At 47.1% G+C, this 18357-nt stretch overlaps 1 protein-coding gene across 15 annotated transcripts in view; it reads right to left on the bottom strand.

Annotated features, from left to right (window-relative positions):
* kif1b (kinesin family member 1B) overlaps positions 1–17537 on the bottom strand; it is a 240949-nt gene extending 223412 nt beyond the window's left edge. For all 15 annotated transcript variants that reach the window (XM_055659646.1, XM_055659650.1, XM_055659647.1 and 12 more), the window contains exons 1-2: positions 17160–17537; positions 15096–15241 (exon numbers count right to left, since the gene is read on the bottom strand). In XM_055659646.1, the coding sequence (XP_055515621.1) occupies positions 15096–15201 (106 nt within the window). In that variant the 5' untranslated portion in view covers positions 15202–15241; positions 17160–17537. The remainder of the gene's footprint in view (positions 1–15095; positions 15242–17159) is intronic.
* Between the last annotated feature and the right edge of the window lie 820 nt (positions 17538–18357).

The following is an 18357-nucleotide window of genomic DNA, read 5'->3' as shown; positions in this document are numbered from 1 at the left end:
AGCCCATCGGGTTCATGCTGACTCTCAGAAGAGAAATCCCAACCCCTATCTCCTTCTCTCCCTGCAGCATACTCTCTCATACAGACTCATCAACTCACCTTTGATCGCTTTCTGCCCCACATCTGCACTCCATGGTAATTTACAGCAGTCAATTAACCCACAAGCACATATTTGGAATGTGGAAGGAAACCAGAGCACCCAGGAGAAACCCACACAGGCCCAGCGAGAGTGTGAACGCTCCACCTAAGCTCGGGATCAAACCCGGGCCCATGGAGCTGTGGGCTAGCAATACTACCTGCTGCACCATCGTGCCACAACTGAAACGCAAGCTTCTTCCTTGTTGCTTCATTCTTCTGTTTTTAAATTGCCTTGGATGTAAGTGTAAGCTTGGAACAACAAGCTTGAACCAAGGTCATGAAGGTAGACACAAAAAGCTGGAGTAACTCAGCGGGACAGGCAGCATCTCTCGAGAGAAGCAATGGGTGACGTTTCGGGTCTTCAGACTGATGAACAAGCTCTTTATTCCACTTAGAACACAGAACACAGCAGAGGGACAGGCCCCTCAGCCCTCAATGCCTGCGCCCAACATGTTTAAAAGGCAAATTACCCACATCTGCCTGCATAAAATCCATACCCCTCCATTACTTGACTATCCATGTGCCTATCCAAAAGCCTCGTAAACGCCACTATCATATCTACCTTCACCTCTAGCAGCGCATACCAGAAACTCACCTCTAGGCTTAGAAGTCGCTTTGAAGACCCTGAAAGTATAGCAAGAGTACGATCAAAATGCAGGTTTAGTTTAGTTAAGAGACACAGTGCGGAAATAGGCCACTCGACCCGCCGAGTCCGCACCAACTATCGATCCCCGCACAATAACACTACCCTACACACACTCGGGACAATGTTTACATTTATGCCAAGCCAAATAACCTACCAACCTGTATGTCTTTGGATTGTGGGAGGAAACAGAATATCTCGAAGAAAACCCGCAAAGATCACAGACAGAACGTACAAACTCCGTACAGGCAAACACCTGTAGTCAGGATCAAACCCGGGTCCCTGGTGCTGTAAGGCAGCAACTCTACCGCTGCGCCACCGTGCCACCCACAAGCTATTTCTTTCATTCCAAGCCCCCAATTCTTGCTTCTATGCTGCAGAGCTGCTAGTCTGACACTGGGTTAAAGAAGGAACTGCAGATGCTGGAAAATCGAAGGTAGATAAAAACGCTGGAGAAACTCAGCAGGTGCGGCAGCATCTATGGAGCAAAGGAAATAGGCAACGTTTCGGGCCGAAACCCAGAGGGTTTCGGCCTGAAACGTTGCCTATTTCCTTCGCTCCATAGATGCTGCCGCAACCGCCGAGTTTGTCTAGCATTTTTATCATTCTGACATTGGATATGGCCAATTACAATGCGACCAGTCCATGCATTTTCTACAAGGTGATCTATCTCGACCTCAATCAATGTACAAGTGAAGCTCAATACAATGGCAGATTCCAAATATATAGGTTTATACTTGACTGTGGAGTCAATCCTAACAGAGAGTGCATTAGAAGGCGCTAAAAATAAATCAACGTACTGACGCTGCTGAGATGCCAGTGTGAGTAGCCAAGGACAGAGGGGAATCAAGAATGCAAGATCACTCCCGGTGCAGCGCATTCCAAAGCCAAAATAGAATTAGAAATGAATCAACTTTGCAGGAATTTAAGCAGCGCAGATTAAAAATAATAAATCTGCATCAACTCCTTCTGAGCATTTGTCGGTACCTCGCGGACCACACACGTTGGAAATAAATAAACCTGCACAGGAACAGGTCACGTCGCACTGCGTCACTGTTACGTTTGATTCACAGACTCATTTAAAAAGGCTCCATTTTGATAACCTGCACTGTCCTTCCTTCCCGAGAACATGTCGGGCCCTGTCGGCATGGAGTTTGGACCTTCTCCCAGTGACCTGCTTGGGTTTTCACCGGGTGTGCCGGTTTCCCCCCCCCATGCTCCAAAGACATACAGGTTTGTAGGTAAATTAGCACTCGTGTGTGTAGGATAGTGCCAGTTTGTGGGGATCGCTAGTTTGTGTGGACTCAGAGGGTCGTGGGGCCTATGTACGTTATCAATTCTAATTATTAACTATGGAATTCTTATTTGATTAAGAGAAACAGCACAGAAACACCACCACCAACCACTGATAGACAATAGACAAGACAATAGGTGCAGGAGGAGGCCATTCGGCCCTTCGAGCCAGCACCGCCATTCACTGTGATCATGGCTGATCATCCCCAATCAGTACCCCGTTACTGCCTTCTCCCCATATCCCCTGACTCCGCTATTCCCAAGAGCCCTATCTAGCTCTCTCTTGAAAATATCCAGAAAACCGGCCTCCACCGCCCTCTGACGCAGAGAATTCCACAGACTCACAACTTTCTGTGAGAAAAAGTGTTTCCTCGTCTCCGTTCTAAATGGCTTACCCCTTATTCTTAAACTGTGGCCCCTGGTTCTGGACTCTCCCAACATCGGGAACACGTTTCCTGCTTCCAGCGCGTCCAATCCGTTAGTTACCTTTTATGTTTCAACAAGCTCCCTCTCTCATCCTTATAAATTCCAGTCTATACAAGTTCCTGAAATCTGCGCCCAGACTGTGCAGCAGATGAGAACCCCAAACCCCTTCCAGGGAAAGGTCGCCGTGGCAACGTGGGACAAGGGCCGCAGGGTCCATCGCTCGAGACCTAGTTGCCAATTGTTGGCTGCTCCGCTTTACAAGATGGCACCAAGACCCCAAGCTCAAATTAAACCATCGTGTCTGCAATAGGTTTGTCTGGCCCCACGTGGATGACAAACACAAGTCAGGGCCCGTGTCAAGTAAATCCTGCCAGCATTGCCTCCGTCTCAGACCCTTCAGTTACTCACTCCCCAGCTTCTCTCCACTACACTGCAGGAAATCAGCAGCCTAAATTAAGAATTATGTAGGAACATTATCTGTCGGAACTGCAGGTGCTGGTTTACAAAAGAAGACACAAAGTGCTGGAGTAACTCCGCGGGTCAGGCAGCATCTCCGGAGAACATAGACAGGTGACATTTCGGTTTGGGACCCTACAGATTAGAAGGGTCCTGACACGAAACATCGCCTACCCATATTCTCCAGAGATGCTGCCTGACCCGCTCAGTTACTGCAGCACTTTGACTCTTCTCTGGATCAAGAATAAATTCCATATAAAAAATTTGAACATTGTAGTCTGCAGATTATGGAATTTTAACACTGTTCAGTCAAACAGAATTCAATTTATTTTAAGTCCGTTTTGAAAACCTTTTCCTTTTGCCAATTAGAAAAAAAATGTAATGATATATCCTGTCTTTCAAAGCTAATGACTCGATGCGCTTTCTCCAACCTTTATTTGCCACTTAACATGATTACTAAAACCCCTGCCAGCAAAACAGCTTCCCTACATAACTACTCCGAATTTGACCAATTTGTGCGTTCAGAAGCTGGATCATAATTAGTTGAAGCCCTAATAAAAAAAAGTGTTTTCCTGGGCATTAATTGTGGTGGGAGAATACCTGCAGTATCAGTTTTCCATTAGCATTCGATTTCATTCCCTCGCTTTCAGTGCTTTATCCAAGCCAGGTCCACAGATCAATAATCCCTCCTTTAACAGCTACAGAAAGACTGCTGCAAAGATTAGATCAATTAGCAGCGAGCCAGAGACTATAATTCTGCAGCAGTTGCAGTGCACCAAGTTCGTGCACCATCATCATCATCCCTTGAACTAGATTACAGGTCCACCACGGATACCCCAGCAACTGGCGGTCCTTTATTTAGTTTCGAGGTACAGCACGGAAACAGACCCCTTCGGCCCACCGAGTCTGCACCGATCCCCGCACATTGCCACTATCCCTCACACATGAAGGACAATTTTACACATACACCAAATCAATTAACCTACAAACCTGCACGTCTTTGGAGTGTGGGAGGAAACCGAAGATCACGGAGACAACCCACGCGGGTCTCCGGCGCTGCAAGTGCTGTAAGACTCTACCGCTGCGCCACTGTGGCCGCCCTTTAATCCTGACAAAATTACCAGAGCGCACTCGAAACCCCCCCCCCGAAAATGTGGCAGCTGATCTCAACCTCAATGGACCTTCCTGGGCGTCAGTGCGGAATGAATTTGCACCTTGACCCGGAGTCTCTGGAATTCCGCCACGGCCGGAGCCGGCAGATCCATTCCCATAGCCGAGCTCCGAGGCCAACTTTACGGGACAGCCTGTGGGTGGCCTGGGCGAAACGCTCCGGTAACGTTCGGCTCCTCTTGGAGGCCGTGACCCATGTAGGTCCAGTAACACGGATGATCCGGCAAGGCTCTGGAACCAAGGGTGCCGGAAAATTAGTGGTGGAGGACCTATCCCAACAACAATAATTATAGAAACCCCAAATACCAGCAGCAAAGATGTAGTAACGAGGTAACTAACCAACAACATCCACCCTCTTCCCTGTGCACGACATGGAAGTGAAACCGTATCTCCCACTATCTCGACCCTCTATTCCCTTCCCATACATACCTCGTCGCTCCTTATCTCACAGCCTTCTGTCTTTTCATCTCTGGCCTTTGTCCAACCATCTGATGACCCAGACTGCCCACCTGTATCCACCTATCACTTACCTGCCTTTGTCCCACCCCCTCCTCTCTTCCAGCTTTCAACCCCCAACTAGAATCATCACCTATACATATTCTCCACAGATGCTGCCTGACCTGCTGGGTTACTCCAGCACTCAAGGATTTAAGAGAGAGTTAGATAGAGCTCTGGGGGCCAGTGGAATCGGGGGGATATGGGGAGAGGGCAGGCATGGGTTATTGATTGGGGACGATCAGCCATGATCACAATGAATGGCGGTGCTTGCTCGAAGGGTCGAATGGCCTCCTCCTGCACCTATTTTCTATGTTTCAACGTCAGCGATGAAGTTACTCTTTCAATAACTTCTTCAAAAAGAATAAAATGGAACAGCTTCCTCCTGAGTAACTAATGCACACATGCTTGATATTGCTGCATTCGATGGAGGAATATTTCCTCCATGTGATCCATCTACACTGGTAGAACAGACAGTTCTCTATTCATTTATTATGTTTTACAGCCTCTAGACAGTGTGTGCGTTGATGTTAATCTGGCCTCCTCCTCTAATACCACTACCGACATTTCCTTTGAGAATGAAATCAAAAAGTTATCAAATCAGACAACGATTTTAGCTACAAATTTATGACTATGTTTGGTTGCAGCTGTAAGGACAAAATAACACAATTCTTCCCTGGACTCTTTTTGTACTTCCAAGTCCATATTACCTGCATCTTTTAAAGTGAAAAGTGTTCCTCAGGAGAAGGAATAAAATGGAGCTAATTGGACATATCTTCCAAAGACACAACGTGGGAACAATTATCTGAATGCTGTCTACTGTATTCATTTTATGGGCCATTACTTCGAGAACATTACACTAAAGTAGCACCAAAATAAAAGCTAGAGTTTTCTTTCAGCTAAATTTTGCTTTGTGAATCGATTTCAATTTCATCTCCATCAATATTAGAAAATTCAGCGAGTTCCTGGGCATCAACCCACACTAGTACAAGTCTTCCCCAGAATATGATCACCAAACCTATGGACCTATATATGGAGGAGAGTTGGGGACCCCCTCACAGACACAAAAAGCTGGAGTAACCCAGCCGGGCAGACAGCATCTCTGGGGAGAAGGAACGGGTGACGTTTCGGGTCGAGAATCAATTCCATCTTACACCCTCAGGACGGTTGGGGAGGGATTTGCTGGCTGCTGTCAGGTTGCACGCATCTTCTGCCGAGTGAGAAGGGAGCATTTCTGCACCCCTTCTCTCTCCCTTCCGCTCCCAGCTTCAAGCCACAACAATCGGTGGCTAGGCGGTGCCGAGCCGAACTGGGAGCGTTGAGCGGACTCGCTGGCTGTTGTGGCCCCCCCGCCCCGCCTGCCCACACTACCGTCACTGCTCCAGCAGTGACCCTCCCCCACATGCTGTGTGTGTGTGCGTCCGTGTGTGCGCGCGTGCGTGTGTGCGCGCGTCCGTGTGTGTGTGTGAGAGTGCGTGCGTCCGTGTGTGTGTGTGTGTGTGTGTGTGTGTGTGAGTGCGCGCGCTGTGTGTGTGCGTCCGTGTCCATTTTTGTGTGTGTGTGTGTGTGCGTGTGTGTGTGTGCGCGTCCGTGTGTCAGAGTGTGTGCGTGTCCGTGTGTGTGCGTGTCCGTGTGTGTGTGTGTGTGTGTGTGTGTGTGTGTGTGTGTGTGTGTGTGTGTGCGTCCGTGTGTGTGTGTGTGTGTGTGGGCGTCCGTGTGTGTGTGTGTGTGTGTGGGTCCGTGTGTCCGTGTGTGTGTGCGTCCGTGTCCATTTTTGTGTGTGTGTGTGTGTGCGCGTCCGTGTGTGTGTGTGTGCGCGTCCGTGTGTGTGTGTGTGTGTGTGTGTGTGTGTGTGTGTGTGTGTGTGTGTGTGTGTGGTGTGTGTGTGTGTGTGTGTGTGTGTGTGTGTGTGTGCGCGCGTCCGTGTGTGTGTGTGTGTGTGGGCGTCCGTGTGTGTGTGTGTGTGTGTGTGTGTGTGTGTGTGTGTGTGTGCATTTCCAACTTACAAACAGCTCTCGGGAAGGGAACCCAGCCATGACCTGGGGATTTCCTGCGACAGGAACTCCCTTTGTACAACACTTTCGACAAAGTGTTTGCCATTCATTTTTATTTGACAGGAACGCCCACATTCTTTAGATAGATACAAAATGCTGGAGTAACACAGCGGATCAGGCAGCATCTCTAGAGAGAAGGAATGGGTAACGTTTTTGGTCGAGACCCTTCTTCAGCCCACATTCTTTAGGTGGTTGAACTCAGGGCTGTGCAGAACACAAACGTCACCCAGTCTTTTTCTCCAGAGATGCTGCCTGGCCCGCTGAGTTACTTCAGCATTGTGTGTCTATCGTCAGTATGTACCAGCATCTGCAGTTCCTCTCTCCACAGAAACACGTCTTTTAGCCCAACTCGTCCCTGCCGACCGAGGTGCCCCATCTACACCAGTCCCACATCCTCCTGAGCCTTTCCCATCCATGCACCTGCCCCAGTGTCTTGTACATTATTGTACCTGTCTTTACTACTCCTTCCATGTACCTCCGTGTGAAGAAGGTATCCCTCAGATCCAGTTAGAGTTTAGTTTATTGTCACGTGTACCGAGGTACAGGGAAAAGCTTTTGTTGCCTGCTAACCAGCCAGCGGAAAGACAATACATGGTACATGGTTACAATCGAGCCATTTACAGGGTACAGATAAATGATAAGGGAATAACGTTTAGTGCAACATAAAGCCAGTAAAGTCTGATCAAGGATCGTCCGAGGGTCACCAATAAGGTAGATAGTAGTTCTCTGGTTATGGCTTGATGATTCTGTTGCCTGATAACAGCTGGGAAGAAACTGACCCTGAATCTGGAAGTGTGCATTTTCACACTTCTGTAACTTTTGCCTGATGGGAGAGGGGAGCAGAGGGAGTGGCCAGGGTGCGACTCGTCCTTGATTATGCTGCTGGTCTTGCCGAGGCAGCTCGAGGTATAAATGGAGTCAATGGAAGGGAGGATGATCCCTTGAATGTTCTTGTGATCATTTCAACATTACTCTTGTGGTCCGACTTCACTGAACCCCCTCTGTTGCTTTACGTTTTATAGTGTTCCCAGCCTTGTTTGCCAGACATAGCTTATTAAAACAACTCTCTGGTCTGAGATGCAACAAGAAGCCGACCCATAAGGATTGCACATTTGGTGAATTTAATGCAAAAAAATCTATTGTACTTTAGAGGCGGCTACAAAGCCACAAAATAAGTGAAGGCAGTGATTAGAACCCTTACACAGGTCTGGCTCTAGTCTACAGAGATTTAAAGAGCAATGTACAATATGTATAAAATCACAAGAGGAATAGATCAGGTAGATGCACAGAGTCTCTTGCCCAGAGTAGGTGAATCAAGGACCAAAGGACATAGGTTTAAGGTGAAGGGGAAAAAATTTAATAGGAATCTGAGGGGTAACCTTTTCACACAAAGGATGGTGGGTGTATGGAACAAGCTGCCAGAGGAGGTAGTTGAGGCTGGGACTATACCAACGTTTAAGAAAAAGCTAGTGGATGTGGATACGATAGGTTTGGAGGGATATGGACCAAACGCATGCAGGTGGGACTAGTGTAGCTGTGACATGTTGGCCGGTGTGGGCACCATGGCACTGTTTCCACACAGTATCACTATGACTATCGCCCTAACCCCACCTGCATTGTGCAAATTCCACAATGCACCCTGGCTTTCATGTTCCCTCAAAAGTGGGTTTCTTTGTTCAAAAGTTGAGAAAACGCAGTTTACAATCACGGTAACAAAACCTCCAGCCTCTGAGTCAACGCTGTCTCCTGTCAGCCACTGGTGTCGAGGTGCCAAACACCAGCTGCTCTTCTCAGAAGTGTCCCCGAGCTCTGTGCATGTAAACAGTAATGGAAAAAAAACACCGGTGTCCAACGGCAACCAAGTGCCGCTAATTGTGTGTTTGATTCATGCCACATTTGAGAGCATAGAATTGTTTAATAAGTCACTGGTGCAAATAGCCACACACAGCGAAGGAAGCTGGGCACACCCTAAATACCAATGACTGGAGGGTCTCCAATACAGTCAAATCACAAGAGAAATGATCAGAAGCAAGCCCCGAAATATCTGACTGCAACCACTTAAATCCAGCACAGTGGCACAGCTGCTGCCTCACAACGGCAGATATCCAAATTGGGTCCTGACCTCAGGTGCTGTCTGTGTGGAGTTTGCACATTCTCCCTGTGACCACATGGGCTTCCTCCCAGTTCTCTGGTTTCCTCACACTTCCTGAATATGTGTGGGTTTGTAGGTTAACTGGCCCCTCCTATATAGGGAGCGGATGAGAAAGTGGGATAATATAGAACTAGTGTGAACGGGTGACTAATGTTCAGCGTAGACTCGGTGGGCTAAAGGGCTTGTTTCCACGCTGCATCTTTCGATCAGTCATATAACATATAACCATATAACAATTACAGCATGGAAACAGGCCATCTCGACCCTTCTAGTCCGTGCCGAACACATAATCTCCCCTAGTCCCATATACCTGCGCTCAAACCATAACCCTCCATTCCCTTCCCATCGATATAACTATCCATATAAGTCACTGGTGCAAATAGCACCAGTCAATGTGGAATTTAAAATGTTGTAACGATATAGCTACCAGAAATCATAAGAATTCCACGGGCTCTCCCATGTCCTTCGAGGAAGGTAATCTGCTGCCCTTACCTGGTTTGGAAGTCTTTATAACAGTGTGGTTCACTCGCTACTGGCCTTGAAAGCCACTCCAGTTCGAAGGCAATTAGAATGGACAATAAATATTGACCAGGTCATAACACTTAAATCCAGTGAATAGAAACTAGCTGAAGTCATGAATTACAATTTTACACACACACGCACAAATAACTTCCTTGAGGGTTGGTGCAAAGTCTGGATGTCACAAAAGATAATTGGAAGTTGGAGAAAGCCAGCACATATTGTAAGGCAGCACATAAACCTGAACATATGAATCACTTCTGCCGCAATATTACTCATAACACCAATTATTTTTAACCTTTCATAGCATCTATTCCATATATTGCTCAAAGTAAAACTAACAGCTTGGCATCTCCACTGGTCCCAGAGTAAATTGTACGTTTGGACACCTAATTACAGTAAATTCCCAATCAATCTGCCAAGGTTCACCACCCTGACTTTCCAAAGAGCCTATAATTGTGTCCACAACAGCATTAATTTGTTGCCATTAAATAAAATCCTCAATAAACTATGAACTAAACAAAAGGTGTAAGTCTCCTATTTTAGTTTCATGCTTCCTCGATCCCTTTCCCACATTCTCCTCAGCCAATCTCAGAAGTTACAATGATCGCAATCATGTCATGTGATAGTAGAATAAGGCCATTCAGCCCATCAAGTCTACTCTGTCATTCATTCGTGGCGGATCTATCTCTCCCTCCTAACCCCATTCTCCTCATAACCTCTGACCCCTTTACTAATCAAGAATCTATCTATCTCTGCCATAAAAATATCCACTGACTTGGCCAACACACCCTTCTGTGGCAAAGAATTCCACAGATTCACCACCCTCTGACTAAAGAAATTTCCCCTCATCTCTTTCTTAAAAGAACGTCCTTTAATTCTGAGGCTATGATCTCTAGTCCTAGACTCTCCTACTAGTGGAAACATCCTGTCCATGCCTTTCACTACTCTGTACGTTTCAATGAGGTCCCTCACTCATCCAAACTCCAGCAAGTACAGGCCCAGTGCCGACAAACCCTCATCATAGGTTAACCTACTCATTCCTAATCACTCAATCCCACCAGCCAAGTCCTGCCACGCTGCCCTGCCCCCGATGCCCACAACCCCTCCAGTCTCCAACACACTCCCTCCCCCAACCAGATGGCTCCACTCAGAAATGTTGCAGCCCCACCAAATCCCTCCCAGTTTACGCCAGACCAAGGCAGCCAGTCCCACTCACCTGCCCCATGCCCATACACCCTTGCACATCCTCTCTATTCAGAAACTTGCTCTACTCCACTGTTAACACACAACCAAACCTGCCCCCACTCCGATCTCTGGCCGTGCGGTCCACACACTCACCACCAGCAGAGCCAACATCATTTTCATCGTCACTGCTGGTTTTCTGTCAGTCATCTTCATTCTATACCTTCTGGCTCTTGCCCCTTCCACCAGCAGGAACAGTTTCACATTCCCTTCTCTCTATCTCCACGCTTTTCAATATCCCCATTCCTAAAGAACCACTTTAACTTCTCCAACCTGCAAAAGTCCATCATGAGAGGAAGGGTCCCAACCTGAAACGTCACCTATCCATGTTCTCCTGGAGAAGCTGCCTGACCCGCTGAGTTACTCCAGCACTTTTGTGGCCCCACTTTGTAAACCAGCACCTGCACTTCATTGTTTCTACAAAGTCTATCATTCCTAGAATCATCCTGGGGTCTTGACAACTTTCACAATGTCAAGTCCCCTGACATCTGGCTGATGAAATCCTGTGAACTCAGTCAGTGTTGAAGCATCGGGGCCTCTCAAACCAATGGGCCTCTCTTCCATTCCATCTGGAAATAAAAATCACTAAACAAATAGGGGGATTCAGCACGGTGGTGCAGTGGTAGAGTTACAGCCCTTCAACGCCAGAGGCCCAGGTTCGATCCTAAGTGTGCTGTCTGCAAAGAGTTTGTACGTTCTCCCCATGACCATGTGGGTTTTCTCTGGAGCACCCAAAGACTTTGTCCACACTCCAAAGACGTACAGGTTTGCAGGTCAATTACCTTTGGTAAAATTGTAAATTGTCCCTCGTGTGCAGGGCAGTGCAAGTGTACTGATCTATGTTCGGGGTGGACTCGATGGACAGAAGGGCCTGTTTTAGCTCTGAATCTCTAAAGTCTAAACAAATCAGGACATGACTCGTTGTACGTACACTCAGGAGCCCTCCAGCCCAATGGAACCCATGCAGAATTCCAACGCCATCTCATTCGGAGACAATCCTCAAGCTTCCTATTGTATAGATTCAGAGTAACCGACAGGTGATGCTTTACCACACTGGTGATACACCATAGTTACGTCAGTACAATGAAGGCATTATACCATGTAGTCATTAGACCAATTGCCTCAGTATAACAGCCTAAAGCCATTAAATAGTTAAATCTATCTTGTTCTTCCACCGGATTAATCAGCAAACTTTGTATTTAAATGCAATGTAATCTTGGTCATAGATTCCTTCTCTCCATAGATGTCACCTCACCCGCTGAGTTTCTCCAGCATTTTGTCTACTTTCAATTTTTCCAGCATCTGCAGTTCCTTCTTAAACGTACTCTAGTTCGTGTTTAAAAATATCGTGACAGAGTACAAATCCCGTATTGTCTTTCTGCTCATTGGTTAGCACGCAACAAAAAGGCTCTTCACTGTACCTCGGTACACGTGACAATAAACTAAACTGAAACAGAATACAAGGATATCAACTCGAGTACTTCCAGCATTCCCTATTTCAGCAACAGTAATCCACAACATGCATTTTCTAACACAATGTAGCACCACAAGTACTTCCTTCGTTATAGGCAGAAATTCCACCCAGCCAGGGTTGACTAGTGACCAAAGGAGATCAGAGACTACTTGATCAAAAAAACATTAAAACACAAACTCTGTTCACCCCTCAACATATTAAGACCCTCTGACTTTAGAACGCACATGAACGGGTCAACACTGCCTTTCTCTCCCCGAGGCAGTCACAGGAGACTAACTGCATGGATCAGTGGTGAACATAGAAAATAGGTGCAGGAGTAGGCCATTTGGATCCGAGCCAGCACTGCCATTCAATATGATCATGGCTGATCATCCAGAATCAGTACCCGGTTCCTGCTTTCTCCCCATATCCCTTGATTCCGTTAGCCCTACGAGCTATATCTAACTCTCTCTTGAATACATCCAGTGAATTGGCCTCCACTGCCTTCTGTGGCAGAGACTTCCAGATTTACAACTCTCTGGGTGAAAAAGTTTTTCCTCATCCAAGTCCTAAATGGCCTACCCCTTATTCTTAAACTATGACCCCTGGTTCTGGACTCCCCAACATGGGGAACATTTTTCCTGCATCTAGCCTCAAGAATTTTACACAAGATCATAGAAACATAGAAAATAGGCGCAGGAGTAGGCCATTCGACCCTTCGAGCCTGCACCGCCATTCGATATGAACATGGCTGATCCCCTCTCATCCTTCTAAATTCCAGTGAACATTACAAGCAAGATGTTGCAGCCGATACTAATGAACAAGATCCATCCATTGATGTTTTGTTGGAGAACTCTTAACTCAATTTGCCGTGTTTTTATATGGTGAGTAATTTGTGTAGTACATTACACAGCAAACTGTGTCGTCGCCAAAACTCTCTCACATCAGTTCAGCCAAACCTAATTATCAAATTTGAACATAACATCTGTGACGGGAGTAAATTTTTTTATCTAATATAAAAATAAACACAGTCTATTTAACTCTTCACACATAAGATCAGATGGGGCAGAATTATGATGTTCAGCCCATTGAGTCTGCTCCACCATTCGACCATGGCTGATCTATTTTTCCCTCTCAACTCCATTCGCCTGCCTTCTCCCCATAACCTGACACCCTTGCTAATCAAAAATGTATGAATCTCTGCTTTAAAAAATACCCAGCCATCTATGGCAATAAATTCCACAAATTCACCACCCTCTGGCTAAAGAAAATTCCTCCTCATCTCCTTTTTAAAAGGTATGTTGTTTTATTCTGAGGCTGTGCCCTCTGGACCCAAGATCCTTTCCACATCCACTCTTTCTATGTCTATCCCCCCCCCTACACACACTTTCTCCCCCCCCCCCCCAACTCATCTAAACTCCAGGGAGTACAGGCCCAGAGATATCAAACGCATCCATCACAAGAGGCAAGTGGAAAGAAGCAAACTTACTGCACTTACGTTATAGATTACACAGTAAGAAGCCCAAAGAGATAAATCAATAATAGAATTAGGCATGAAAGATGCAGCAGTTTCCAACCTTCTCTAGGAAAGGTTTCTGCCTGGTATTGTTCACCCACCACTGACACTAGATGACATGGTTGTTATCTGCAAATATCTGCACCAAAGGTACCTACGCAGTCAGATCTGTCCAAGTGCAGAGATTGACCTGGCGTACAGCCAATATCATCTCCTTCTCATTCATTCCACATGATGATTTTCCTCACATCAGAACACATCTGATTTCATAGGAGATTTTAAGCAATCTCACAAAACTGCAAAATGTCGATTTTCCCCCCCCCCCTTAATCCTTGCTATTTCAACGTAAAGGATTTAAAATAATCATCATTTGGATAATCTGCATCAAAGGAATGAGACAAATCCAGTCCCTCCCCCCACCTGCCAACTTAGTCAGTACTAAATTACACATGCTCGGAATGCTTGATCAGCACAGGAAATGCTCAGTGTGTGGACACATACACTCACTCACACACACTCACTCACACAGCAAAATTACCCAGAGCGATACACTGCATTAAAATCAATTTTAAAATCGGACACATCCAAGCACGTTGGTGTGCGGCAGTGTGGCTGCTCTGTCAAAATATATTCCCAGCAACAAACACTGTCAAACAAACATGTAGCAAGGAACTGCAGATGCTGATTTAAACTGAATAGACAAACAAAATGCTGGCGTAACTCAGCAGGACAGGCAGCACCTCTGGAGAGAAGGAATGGGTGACGTTTCTGGTCGAGACCCTTCTTCAGAGTAGGGTCATGGGGAAAGGGAAATTAGTAATATAGAACACGAATGAAAGGTCAAATTTCAAAACGTACAATGTTAGCGCATATGAAGTTAGTGCTTACAGATGATCATAAAAACTTTATTGCTGTAAAAGAGGAATATCAAAATAAAAGAATGTGATTCCACAACTAGAACATTCTATGCATTAAGGTTATAACATTTCAGTTGTATAAATACGAGTTGCCAGGATACATAAAGTTATTTTTAACATAACCACACATGTTCCCTCTCCTGATTCATATCACCAGAAAATAAATTATCATCATCTTTGATGTCAACGGGATTACTCCTGGGTTTAAGTAATTTACTCCAAATTAATTTGATTGCACCCACACTCAATCTTAAGCATCACAAAACTGTCAAAATGAAAACATGAATGCCATTGGAAGTAATAAAATAGCAAATGAATTGGCAATTCAGTTAAATTGGTGCAAAGTCATTAAGCATTTTTTTTTAAAACATGTCACATGTATAGAGTCCAAAAAGATCGGCGTGTTAAGGATAAAAGTAAATATTCTAAATATTCAAGAGGGGGTTTCCGTTTCACAAAGGGGAGGGGGTGGCTGCTGCTCTGTTTTATGTTGAAGGTAATCTGATGCCTTGTGACTGTATCTGCAGTGTGGCACAGTCAAAGGCAACAGAGCAGCCTGACTGACGCAGTGGGAACAGAGCAAGCGAGCAAGCGATGGAGGGAGGAGGATTTCACTTACTGGTGATGTTGCCTTGCATCTGAATGATGCATTTGGATTCCTTGTTGATCTCCCGAGTGTTAAAGGGTCTCACACGGACAGCCACCTTGACGGATGCCCCAGACATCTTGCCTTTTTCTCTCTCTCCGACTCACAGCGACCGGTTCCTGCATCAGAAGATTGCAATGAGACTCGTGTTAGCTAAGCCCGCCTCTCTCTCTATTATACACAGACACACAGGAAAATTCACCGGCGCCCCATGGCTCGTTGCCCTTCATCACTTTTCCAGTTGTTACATTTCAAACATGGCTGACGGGAATGTACAGCGGTGAGGATCAAACATTCTCAGCCCCAGATCAGGCACCGGCCATCGACTCACCCCACTCTTCATGCAAACAGCCAGACCCTGCAAACAGCCACTGCAACCTGCAGCCCGCAAACCTCGCATTGAGGGTGTCCACCCGAAACGTCGCCCATTCCTTCTTTCCAGAGATGCTGCCTGTCCCGCTAAGTTACTCCAGCTTTTTGCGTCTATCTTCGCATTAAATATCTTTCTTCCATCCCCTCCCTTAATTTTTTGGGGGAAATACTGTATATTAAAAAAAAACGAAATATTTTAGTCTCTTAATACCAATTGAGCCGACTGGTCGAGAGCCCCCAGCCTTTGGAAAATTAACAATTAAGAGTACACGCCCTTGATCTGCAATGTGACACAAAACAAATCAGTTACAGGCTCCCGCTGAAGCAGAGAATCTCTCCACCCAACGGAGCAGCAACTCGGACAGGCCCGGCTCCAGCTTATTGCCCCAACATGAATCAAAAACAGGAGCTAACCGGGAAAAATATATAAATAAACCTCAGAACAAAATCAACAAAATATTCAAAGAATTCAAATCTTTCTGGCTGGTGAGGAGCTAATTGGGAGGAGGGGAGGGGGAGAGAAGCTATACCGGTTTAAAGAAAGTTTTTAGAAAATTAAATCTGCTAACCGCTGGGGAAATAGATTACACAGGACGATCCCAAGTCTTGAGTCCAGCTGAGTTGGGGAAAGCAAGGGGGTGGGAGTTGAACTAAGGGGAGATTCAATCAGAGGGCTTTTGGGGGGCAATATTACACCGCAGTAACCCCCCCCCCCCCCTCCCCCTCCATCCCTAACTACACAAAGCCTCCTCCCCAGTGCTCCCCCCTATTCCAATACTCAGCCACCCATACCCAGCCTTGGACACCTTCATTCAACCCGGCCGTCACCCATCCACCTCCATTCCCTATCAACCCCCATCGTCTCCAGCGACCTTTCCAATCCCTTCCCCAGTCATTCACACCCTGGAGTGATCCAATCTTCCCAACAACCAATCCATTGATCCAATACACCATTTTTGGGACAGGCATTCCCATTCACCCCAACTAACACACCTTCATGGCTACCCACGCACACAACCCACTATAACCACATCCAACCTCACCCCCACCCCCCACCCACCCCCTCGCACACAAATCCACCCCCAATACCAATACTCACCCAGCTCTCTCCAAACACATCCAGACCCATTCACCTACCCATAAACCGCAAAGACCCAACCCCGCTCAATCACATCCAGCCTTATCCAAGCACATCCACCCCACCTCCTCACACACATACTGCCAACCTAATCCCACTCAATCAAGACCCCACCCTAACTTCATACATATTCGCCATCCACCAGCACCCCCTGCCACATTCATTTCACCCCCCCCCCCCCCATCTCTGACCCCCCTTCATTTGTAAGACCCTCACCACCAAATACAACTCCCCATTCACCCGAGGCTCATTAATTTCGAGCCCATCTCCCCTCCTAGCAGTAAGTGCATGCCCGAGGCCCCATCCCTGCTAAACCACACGTCTGCGGTACACAAAATAATGCTGGAGAAACTCAGCGGGTGCAGCAGCATATATGGAGCGAAGGAGCCTATTTCCTTCGCTCTATAGATGCTGTTGCACCCGCTGAGTTTCTCCTGCATATTTGTCTACCTTCGATTTTCCAGCCTCTGCAGTTCCTTCTTAACCACAGGTCTGTGAAGGTCCAGCTCTAACTCTGTCCCCCTTACCTTGAGGTGCAGACGGGTAGGTTGAGGGAGATGCAGCCGGGGGTTGCTGAGCTGGGGCTGAGCGGCGGCTACAATGTTACAGCGGGCGGCGGGCGGATACAATAGTGGCCGATGTGTCACCGCACTCCAAGCCCATGACAGACAGACAACCCGGGCTCCCCCGCTCCCAATCCAGCCCGCTTCAGCCCCGAGCAGTCCCCAATCTCCCCCCGGACACGCGCATTCGAGCTAATGCACCGCCAGGGAGCAAAAATCCAAATGCAAAAACGAAAAGAGGGAAGCAAAGATTTTTGTTCTACGTTAAATTCGCAGCGTAGAAGCGGCGGAGCGAAGTCACAGCGCCGGCCGGCTGCAGCTCCCTGGGCATTACGTCACCTTGCCGTGATTGACAGGGCCGCCGCCCTATGGGGATGCCCGTCGTCGCGACCGCCGCCAATGGGAACGCGGGGAGGGCGGGACATGGGCCTGGCGATGACGTAAGGATGCGGGCAGAGTGTGGGCCGGCGGCTGGCGGTGAGCTCTGCCGCCACCTGGCGCCAGGAGGCTGCGTGGCACCGGACCGCTGCCCCACTGCCCACTCACTGTAGAGGGTGCAGAGGGAGCCTCAGGCTCATATACAGGAGAGCTCACTTCAAAGCAAAGATCCTAAAGGCGGAAGGAAAATAAGATTCACCCTAAGATAAGAAAATAAAAACAACAAGATGAGAGTTTATTGTCATGTGTCCCAGATAGGACAATGAAATTCTTGCTTTGCTTCAGCACAACAGAATATGGTAGGCATGAAGACAGCAGGTAAATTAAGACTGGAGGTGCTACAACTCCCCAGAGAAAATGTGTAGGGAGGAACTGGTTTAAAAACCAAAAGCAGACACAAAAGGTCCTTTTCTCCAGACCTACTGAGTTACTCCGGCTTTTGTGTCACATATCTCCAGAGTTCCTGCCTGACCGGTTGAGTTACTCCAGCACTTTGTGTCTTTTTGTTTATAACCAGTATCTGCAGTAACTTTGTTTAAGAGGGAACTGCAGATGCTGGAGAATCGAAGGTTACACAAAAAACCTGGAGAAACTCAGCGGGTGCAGCAGCATCTATGGAGCGAAGGAAATAGGCAACGTTTCGGGCCGAAACCCTTCTTCAGACTGATCGGGGGCGGGGGTGGGTGGGGACAAGAAAGGGAAAAGGAGGAGTAGCCCGAAGGCT

Source organism: Leucoraja erinacea, chromosome 30 (assembly GCF_028641065.1).
Source record: "Leucoraja erinacea ecotype New England chromosome 30, Leri_hhj_1, whole genome shotgun sequence".
Classification (NCBI taxonomy): domain Eukaryota; kingdom Metazoa; phylum Chordata; class Chondrichthyes; order Rajiformes; family Rajidae; genus Leucoraja; species Leucoraja erinaceus.
Note: the sequence above shows the minus strand (reverse complement) of the source record. Positions and strands in the feature narration are given on the sequence as shown.